The sequence below is a fragment of the Cyprinodon variegatus genome, unplaced genomic scaffold (genome assembly GCF_000732505.1).
Source record: "Cyprinodon variegatus isolate N-32 unplaced genomic scaffold, C_variegatus-1.0 Scaffold929, whole genome shotgun sequence".
NCBI lineage: Eukaryota > Metazoa > Chordata > Actinopteri > Cyprinodontiformes > Cyprinodontidae > Cyprinodon > Cyprinodon variegatus.
This window is the reverse complement of record NW_015151382.1, coordinates 136,537-146,894: the sequence shown is the minus strand read 5'-3', so window position 1 is coordinate 146,894 and position 10,358 is coordinate 136,537. Positions and strand designations below refer to the sequence as shown.

Below are 10,358 nucleotides of genomic sequence, written 5' to 3'. Positions count from 1 at the left end.
TTCCCTAGACATTGATTCTGCAAAAATGTAAAGGAATCGATTCAAAATCGATTAAATCGTTTTTTTTTACCCAGCCCTATTATTGATGTTCTGTAAAAGAGCATTACCGAATGTTGTTACTAACGAACATGCAGCCCTTTAGAAATCCATCTTTGCTCCTGAAAACAGAGGAAAACCCGCCCCCACAAGTGAAAAGAATGCAATCTATGGAGCTCAATCTGAGAAACAGAAAATTAAGAAAAAGAAATAAAAGAAATGAAATATGAATAAAAATATCAAGATAATAAATGAAAATATAAAATTTCATAACAGTTAAAAAAAAATGGAAAAAATATTAGAAAATAGCAGTTTCTTTAAAAAACACATTTTAATGCCATCAACAACACGGCAAAATCCTTTGTCATTTTTTCCATCGACAGGCTGCAGCCATGTCCCAAATTCCTTGTTTTCCAGCCATTTTTATTGAAATTTGCATTTTCCCCATTCTCTAGACTTTTCTCCACCTAAAGCTTCTTTTTGGAAGCTTTCAGGAAGCAGTTCCGTGCAAACGCACAAAGCCATTTATATCTGATATAATATATCTGACGTAATTGTTTTTATAAACTTTTTTTTAATACAGCATTTTTAATGCCACGATAATCATATTAAATGAATTTTAATGCCAATTAAGGCCTTCATTAAAAAAGTAATAATTTCATGACTTAGAATGTTTTTTAATGACCCGGGAAAACCTTGATTTAAATAACATGTTGTTTGTTTGCAACAATAATGGAACAAAATTCACTATGTATCCCTTGAATTATTATAGCAAAACGTGTACAAAAAAACAAAGAAAACTTCCCTCCAAGTTTTAATCCTGCACCATGCATGTTCATGCGTGTATCTGCAGTGGTAGTGACGGGTAATGAGTAACATGATTCCAGTAGTAATGGAGTCACTTGGTCTCCCAGTGAGATATTCCTGTGCTAGCTACCATTTCGAGACTAATTATTGCTGAAATGGAGTCAAAACAAAAAAGTGTTTGTGTGTGTCTGCCTGTAGGGGCGTGTGTGTGTGTGGTTGGGCCTGTTTGGTTTACAGTTTGGCCCGTCGTTGGGATTAGGCTCGGCACTGTCATGTGTGGAAACAGGAGCCAGTATTGGCGCTGTGGGAAGTTGCAGACCACAGTGTACCACCGCGTGATTACGCTCCAGCATCGGACACCCCGACTGCTCCAGCTTCCCCATCCAGAGCAGCTGCTCTCAATTTAAAACAAATTTTCATTCAAACAGGTCAGAGGAAGCGGAAATGATGGTTATTTGACAGACATCTTGATTTTTATTATACCTTAGTGTCAAAAATTCAAGAAAACTCAACCAGGGTAAAAAAAAAATTTGTAAAATTCATAAGCTTATTTAAAAATGTAAGATTAACAGTTTGAATTAGGTTCAGTTACAAAATGAAATGTATATGAGTGTTAAATATGATGGTTAAATTACATAAAACCTCTCCAGACTGATGGCAGTCAGGATGCGATAGATGTGGGATGTTCACAGGCTGCCCAACTGTGGCCCCAAACAATCGCACACATTCTCAGAAGGAGTTATTTTCCCACACCTCCACAAGCCAAGCTGTAAAGTATACAGTTTAATTCCTGGGCCTCTATGCTATAAACGGGCTGAGGATCCGGGTTTATTTTCTCTGCAGAGTTTGTCTTTCCTCATCAGAGAGACTCAAACATTGGAAGACAACAGCAGGCTGGGGAGGTGTCAAAGAGAGATGGAGGGAAACACTGAATGGGTAGAGAGAGCGAGGGACAGGAGGGAAGATGGAAAAAAAGGCACAAGAGTGAAAAAAGAAAGTGCAGGACAAAAGAAAAACCAACAAAATATCAGCTACATGGATGGATAAAGCCTTAAAGGGACAGCAGGTAAGAAAAGATAAGTTGGTGGACGCTTTGCCAAAACAAAGCATGTCAAAGAACAAACTTTACCATTTTTTGGGGAAGTAGTCCAATTTAAATGCCACTAAAACTAAAATAACAAAAGTAACTTTCAAGATCATTAAATCAGATATAAAAACAACCATAAATGTATGTTAATATAATGTATAACACATTATTATATTAAGGTAGGCTCAGTAATGATCTTAACAGCACAGTAGTTGCAGTGTTTGGTTGTGTGAAGGCTAACAGGGACATTCCCAAACCACTGGGACTACAGAGAGGAAGAAGATTCACTCCTGGAAAGGAAAACAGTCGCCAAACGTCCCAGGAGTGCAAAGTCCTATAATGTCAGCAAAGAAATCCACAAATAACCCTAAAAAAAAAACAAAAAACAAAAAAAGATCTCTATTGTTACACCAGTTTGCCTGTAAATGCAAAAGTTGGGGCTTGGGGCCCGACTGAGGGATTGCCTTTGAGTCAATGAGTCGATGCAATCAACTGGTTTTCCTTAGATAGAAACTTTGAATACATTTCACTGGATGATGTGGTTGAACTGTAAAGTGCCTTGAGATGACATGTGTTGTGAATTGGCGCTATAGAAATAAACTGAATTGAATTGACTGAAGTCACAGAGGGAGTGAAAAAACTCCACAGTGGCAAGGCTTCGACATTTGCCCTGGGCTCCTTAGGTCTCTGGGTGTCATTGGTCTGTCGTGGATGACATTCAGTCAGTGCGGATACCGGTGTGTGATTTGTTAAACATCGCCTGGATGTATGGAGCCATTTCGTTTACAACGCAAATGAAAGCACCGGAGGAAGGACGCCACCAAAGAATCTGCGGCTTCATAATGGCAGGGAAGAACACAGAGAATCTCAAGCGACATCTGAAGAGCCAACATGCTGCCATACTGAAGAAAGTAAGGAATGGGTGGGCCTGTAGTTGTGGGAACTGGTGTGTGTGTGCGCCTTCCCGTGCCTGTATCTAAAATTGATTTTCGTCATTTAGACTAAGACTAAAAGTAAATCGGGAAGGCAATGACTAAATATGACTAAGACTAAAATTCATTTTTATCATTTAGACTAAGACTAAAACTAAATTGGGAAGGCAACGACTAAATATGACTAAGACTAAAATAGATTTTTGTCATTTAGACTAAGACTAAAACTAAATTGGGAAGGCAACGACTAAATATGACTAATACTAAAATAGATTTTTGTCATTTAGACTAAGACTAAAACTAAATTGGGAAGGCAACGACTAAATATGACTAATACTAAAATAGATTTTTGACATTGTGACTAAGACTAAATTTAAAAAAGCTGAAGAACATAACACTGCAACAGTGGTAGGTCCACGTCTGAAGGATGGATTTTAATTAACTTACCTCACTTATTTAGAACTACTCATAATTACAAATGTGATCCAAAAATATATATTTTTTAAAGAATAACTCTGATAGGAGCCAGTTGTTGAAACTTCAACGATATAAACAGTTCTCTTTGGGACATGAGAAAAACATCCTTCCATTGCAGCAGCAAATGGAAGGATGATTATACATCATGATTTGAAGAATCATACAAAAGTGATGTTGCATTATAGGCCCGCCTCCCGCGCTCTGATTGGCTTGGTCTGATTAAGACCAAAGAGCATTGGGCCTTAACAGACTGACCTGCGGCATTTGTACATCAGCTTTTCTAAAATGAGCAGAGCAGATTTAGAGGTTGGAACCTCTGCATTAGATCCTCTGTCAATAGACTCACTCACTGCTTCTGTGTTTTGTTTAGGTTATAATCTTATCGTGGTGCTGGGATGTGTGATGTTGATACGGTGTTATCTGGGTAGGTGTACGGAGGAGATCAGGATGTAAATCAAAGTGCAGAAAAAGGTGATGGGGGTGTGAGGCTGCAGGAGAGAAACTGCTGAGACTTATCAAAACAGCTTCAACAGCCTTGCTCAATCACCAAGACTCCCAGAGGTCTAAACACTTCTACCAGTGTTTGTACTTATGTAAACAGTAACAAGTGGACTGTCAGGGGCCACTCTGGCGTTGTAACTGGCTCCACTATTCTGCAGGCCTTCCAAGGCGGTTCTGAAAGGCTGCCCACTTCTGCAGGAGCGCAAATGATGCAAGAATACATGGATGTTGATGGTAAAGAATAAAATTGAAACCCAAACAGCCAATCAGGGGTAAGGGCCTTATCTAGTTTCAGTACTTTGCAAAAGTATTCATTTTCCTGGGATTTTTTCCCACATTTTCCAAATGTTAAAATTTGTCAAAACACATCGTGCTTTGATTTTAGGAAATCTGAGAACAAATGAGAAACAGTCACATGGCTAATAATGTCCAAGCTAATTTCCAGCCAAAAAGTCTGTTTGATCTTGTGCTGAGATTAATATATTAAGCAAGAGCAGGTTCTGTTAGATTATTAATCATCTTTTAAAGAAAATTGGAATCCAAAATTAGAGCAATAATCTGCCAGACGATTACACTTGGTAAGACTTCTTCTTTAAAGATTACACATCATTATTTTAAGAAGTTTTATTACCAGCACTGGAAGATTTTGGCCTCCTTTAATGGAGAAGAATCTTAAATCATGGATAATAGCATGTTGTGACAAACACCAATAACAGCACTGGGACTTGCTCAACAGCCGATACCACATCTTAACCTTTCAAACCGGTAGGTGGCAGTAGTGTTCTTTGACAAACATGGATGCCTCCAGTAAAGCACATTCAAATGAAAATTATTCTTAATTAAAACCCTGATCATTTATTGAACAGAAGTTTGTATTCTGAAAGTGACCGGACTTTTCCTTTAAAAAAATCAGTAAAGGAGCATCATAGATGGCAGTGGAGGTAAAACAGGTGAACTGGCCTAGTCAAAGTCTGAACCTAAAATGCTTTATGCTTTAAAACCTTACATTGTGAGAAAATGAAAACAATTTTACAAAGAAGTTTATCTAAAACTTCTCTTCAGTGATGGAAGACACTCATTGCTTTTTATGATGAACACATGGTGGCGGTTATTGCCGCAAGGCTGGCACCATTTCACACTAACTTTAAAAAATAAATCACTTTTTCTACGTAGGGCCTGGTTGGTTTGCACGGTTTTCTTCCTCATTGTATTAAGTGATTTGATAAAGTCGCCTTTGCTTGATCTTAAAATGGAAAAATTAAAGTGTGAAAGAACAAAAAAAGCAAAACAAAACTAATCTGTAAGGCGGTAAACACCTTTCAGTGCCATTTACTTCACTCTCCAGCTTTAATAAAACAGCTTATTTCTCCTTTTAAGGAAAAAGGTTTCTACTCAAACAAACCAAAGTTAAAAGGAATCAACGAGACTTCTCAGCCTATTAAGAGTTTCTGCTCTCACTAAAGAAGAAAAATAAGAAACACAAACACTGATGAGGTTTTTCCAGCTTTGAAAATTACCCCTAAACAAAACAAATTTTTCAAGACGGATCGCAAGTGTTAGCACTGACTCAACTACTCACAACAATAAAACACTGCTTACACTTACAGCCATAAATCAGCCGAGGAATTATGTACACAACAAAGGCTTAAATATCATTTGTTACTGCATGACTCATAACACATTTGCTGGAAGAAAAAAGACGGGAGCTGGCAGGGTGTAGTCTCCGGGCCTTTTGGTTAAGTAATGCAGCACAACATCAAAGGCGCAACACCGAAGCAGAGTGACCGGTAACGGTAAGGTGGGATGTTGTGAAGCAGACCCTGGGAGGCGGTAACAGAAGGAGCATGACAAACGAATGATTAAAGGAAATCATGAATCATTTTGTTTGGATGAATGAATCAAGTCCAGTTTTCTGATGCATTGAAGGTGCTGGAAAGTTTCTCCCCCACAAACAAGATGTTTGTTTCTGTTAAGATTGCAGATTGGTCTGACAACACTTACCTGGCGTAATAAAAACTAAATATGTGTGAAAACAAACCTCGGTGGGGGAGCCGAAGTCTGCGGAGGGGCTGCAGGTGCTGGTGTCGGGGAGAGCCGTGCCTGCGCTGCTGCGCACTGGGGAGGATGGAGCAACACCAGCAGGGGGGTCCGGGATGCTGGAGGTCTGACGCAGAACACCGTGTTTCTGGAGACGAGCCCATGTGCAGCTCCAGCTGAGAAAGAGCTCGTATAAAAGCTGCACCTAGAACAGAGATAAACACCGACAAGGTTCTCACTGGTCTGGAGCCAAACAGACGCAAGACAAAGTCTAAACTTTGGATTTTCAATCATTTCAGTTTTATTTCAGGTATTAAATGCGTGATGTGTTCTGGTAGAAGGCCTTTATGTGCCGACAAGAATGGCTTAGACCAAAATGGTGTTCTGTTTAAGACAAACCACAAGTAAGTAAGCCCGATCTTTGAAAGAGATGTATATATAAGCCAAGGTCTGACTCAAACAGCTGCACTGGGGAGTTGTCATAGTAATGCTTCAGGAGCCATTATCATGATTTAACTTGGCAGTTTTTTGCGTGTGACAAGAAACCCAGCTTAAGTTTTCCTGTTACTTTCTAAATACTAACTAGAAACTGACAATAATCCATCCTCATTTGTCTAAAGTTTGCAATTCAATACAGCTTTAGAACACAGTTCTATTCCTGTACGCTTCCCTGTATAAATAACAATAATAAAAGAAATCATTATCCATAACAATGAAGCTAACAAAGGAAAGCTAAGTTATGTCATCAAGTTCTCAAGAAGAAGCTTTGTACTTGTTGGAAAAACTGAAGAGTCGCTGTCAACTGTTCACAACTATTTATCATTTGCTCACATTAAAAGGAGGTTTTGGCTTTTTACAAAACAAAACTCCGGATAAAGAAGTGGAAAACATGACAGGACAGTGGTGGAATGTGATGAGATGCTTTCGGTTATTTGCGCATTCACACACAATTTCTGGGGAGGGGGAGCCAAAGAGAGAAACAGAGAAAAGCCAAATACTTTCAAAAGTGATCTAATTTTTTTTGTTTTTTTTTAAAGGCTTTTCTTCTACAGCCGGAGACTCCGCCCTGTAATGCCCACCAATAGGAATGCTCCCTTAAAGCTTTAAGCTGAACAGGCTCGAGCATAAATACACTAAACTAGATTTCTTACCTCAGATTGCTGGCTAATGCACGTGCACTACTGTGAGAGCACAAACTGCAAAGAGGCCTTCCACAAATGAACATAAATCAAATTAAATGCAGCACAATACATTACAGCTGGTCCATTTCAAACATGTCCAGGAAGAGCTGCTGATGTCGATCCAGTTGCTGTCCAAAGTCTGGGCCAACAGCTGTCTGCCATACCCCAACAAACAGCACTGCAGGCAGGGGAGGTAAAGCACCATGTTCCCCTCTAAGACTTTTTTTTTCTTTAGGGCCTGGAACTCCAACCAAGCACAACAAGGCCTACTGCACTCAGCAGCAGATGTGGAACAAGAGAATGAAGAATGTTGGACAGCGGAAAAAGGGAAAAGGAATGGGGTGTTCACATTGAGACTGAGACCTAATAAAGAACAACTGAGTTGCTGTGGGACCGAAGCTTTTCAAGCCCGGACTGCTAATCAATTTTGCAAGGAGATCTTGAGCAGAGCTAACATTTCTTTTTACCTTTTTTTTCTCATCGCTGGCATTAATGTCTCATTCCATCAAAGTACCTCTAATCTGCTTCATTCGTAAACTAAACAGCTAAAGATGGTTTATCGATCATAAAAACTAACAATCCTAAACAAGGCCCTGATAATAGCACCAGCAGGATGACAAGTTGAAAATTCTCACTGAACTCACGCCTTAATCTTTTATTTATTTTCCAGAATAAATAAATAGTTTAATAACAGTTACAAACGTACTCAAAAGCAAACTGAGCTCACAATAAAGAAGGTTGATCTGAATATTTGATGAACTGAGTTCTCTAAGGCCTAGATAAAAGTCTCGGTCCAATAAAACCGGTTTGATATTAACGACCAATATGTTTAAAAACGATGAATAACAACATTAACGCTGATACATCCTCTATTCCTGTGATGTTCTAATGAGCTACATGTAAAGTCTGTCCTTCCGGCAGCAACATGATACACGTTATCCTTCAATACTTTAGGATAATCAGTGCTGAAAGAAAATAAATAAATACATTTCAAATTCAAAGGCTGGCCATGGAAAGATTGGCAGCAGGCAATACAGAGAGATTGGATAGTAATCAATAAAACTCAATTCTATTCTATTCTAATAGATCGGAACCGATTCTAACCTTTCAGTTCTCCCAGAATGTTTTGGATTATTAATTTTTGATTATCAACTTTCGATTCCTTTCGATGCCCAGTACCCTGACTGGAAATATAAGCTGTATATTATCAATGCGCGCCACCTGTTCATGTTAATTCCTTTTTTTATAGGATTTTTTTAACAGTATTTTTTTCAACACAAAATAGCAAACCATTAGCAAGTAAAGGAAGAAAAAAAAATAAGAAAAGAAGTTGATAAATAAAGTACCTTTAACTGCGTTCTCGTGTGACTTGTTAGAAAACACTTGGGTGGAGGTTAAGATTAACATCTGGCTTTCGCTTGGCACATTATGTTTTAAGAGAAACGAGTGAAACACCCTGAACACAATAACTGCATGGTAAAGAAAGGCAGTGACAGCATCATGATGAGGGGAAGCTGTTTTCTGACCATGTGGGGGATCTCAGAAACAGTGGAATATGCAAAAAGCTAAAAACAGGAGAATTATAAAAGAAAACCTGTAAGAGGCTAAAACAGAGGTATGGAAGTCCATCAACTCACTTTATTCAGCCAAAGCAACAATGGGATGCTTTAGATTACAGCAGCATTCATGTGTTCAAGTGGTCTAGTCAAAGTCCTTACCTAAATACCTATTCCAGTTTACAGGCATCTCCATCCAATGTGAGTAAATCATCCTTTTTTAATCTATTGTAACTTAGACAGCAGTCATTAACACTCCTATTTCTAAACCTTTAAAATCCAATTAAAAACTTAAACCCTGAAAAATCCAAAGGTGTTCATTTTAGTGCTTTATCCCTTCATCTCAATCTCTAAAATTCCTTCTAATTGTGCAAAGAAATATTTTGTCACAAGCCATGGAAAAACTGATTTAATATAGTAAGAATGCAGCTCAGAGGACGGGAGTCCTTATAAGGTCAGATATCAGGGCACGTTCCTGTGCTTCAAATGCAGTTATGTCTCAAATGTGGTGTAATATTAATTAACTGACCCAGAGACGTGAAAGAGCAGACTGCAAGAGAAAGAGCAACGAGTGAAAACTAGTGAAACTGCACTTTGTTTGACAGCTACTGTTAAGCTACATCTCATCAGTCCAACATATTCATATAGATTCTGAAAGGCCAGAAAGAAAACTAGATAAAACCTTTAAGGCTCTGTGGGAAAATGAATCAGCAGTGGCTGGTAGTCAGGAATTAGGACTAAAAGGGCCCATGTCTTCAAAAATATCCAGAAACAGAGCATTGGAAAATACCTAAATATTGTGCAGAAAGCTTTGGAGCAGCCGACAGAGAAGTTATGAGGTTCCTAGTAAAATCCAGGCTATATTTACCATCTAGATTAAATCCCACATCAGAAAACCAGAGAATATGTCTGATCAGGAAAGGGTCAGGTCTGCTTATCTGGCTAACAACTGTTAGCTTTGTTAGCTCTGGCGTTAAAGGGGAGCTCAGACTGCTGTGCTCTGAGTTAACCAAATTAGACTTTTTCAAAGTAAAAAGTTGGTTTTGGACTTCCATTTAAACCTGCTTGACAATAGGGAGTTTGTTAGCTTGAGGTTCAAACAGAGTCGTCAATAGAAGACGCTCTCTACCAAACGTTACTTTGGTCCTCCTCCTGTATTGACATAATTACTGAAAGGGTGCCAACGTTAGCCAGCCTTGCTCTCCCCACTCCTGTCTCTGTTCCACCAATCAGGGTCTTAATTGTTGCTCCTGTTCCTCTCTCTGGGTTTTCTCGCTCTACAGCGGCTGTACCTCTGAAGTCATGTTGATTACAGATTGTGTGCAGGTGGTTCTCATGGGAGTTGTAGTGTGGAAATGTCAAAATTTCATTTTTGGCATTTGGGTTTGCTTGTGTTAATATCAAGCTCCTGTTACAAGCATCTATGTAAGAAACTATGCAACTGTATTTTTCCTCAGTGCTTACATTTAGATAGTAATTGAATCTAATAAAATTTTTTCCAAAGGCCTATAAAAATAAAAAATAAAAATCCATAAAACATGAATTTTTCGATTAAGGTAGAAAAGAACAAGCTTTTGACTCCAAATGGTTACATTTAATTCAAATAAAAATTAACTTTAATCTATTAGAAAAACAAAAAAAGACAAAAGGTAGACACTGCAACAGAGTAGATGAAAATAACACATTACAAATAAAACAGTAAAAAGAAAATGTTTTAATTTAGGGACCAGCACCCCTCGCAACC

The 10,358-nt window shown here is 38.4% G+C and overlaps 1 protein-coding gene across 1 annotated transcript in view; it reads right to left on the bottom strand.

Moving 5' to 3' along the window:
- Positions 1-10,358, bottom strand: part of LOC107100003 (vacuolar protein sorting-associated protein 13B-like) — a gene marked incomplete at both ends in the record, with an annotated part of 299,591 nt that overhangs the window by 170,988 nt on the left and 118,245 nt on the right. The window contains one exon of the mRNA XM_015398349.1: positions 5,879-6,082. Within this exon, the coding sequence (XP_015253835.1) occupies positions 5,879-6,082 (204 nt within the window). The remainder of the gene's footprint in view (positions 1-5,878; positions 6,083-10,358) is intronic.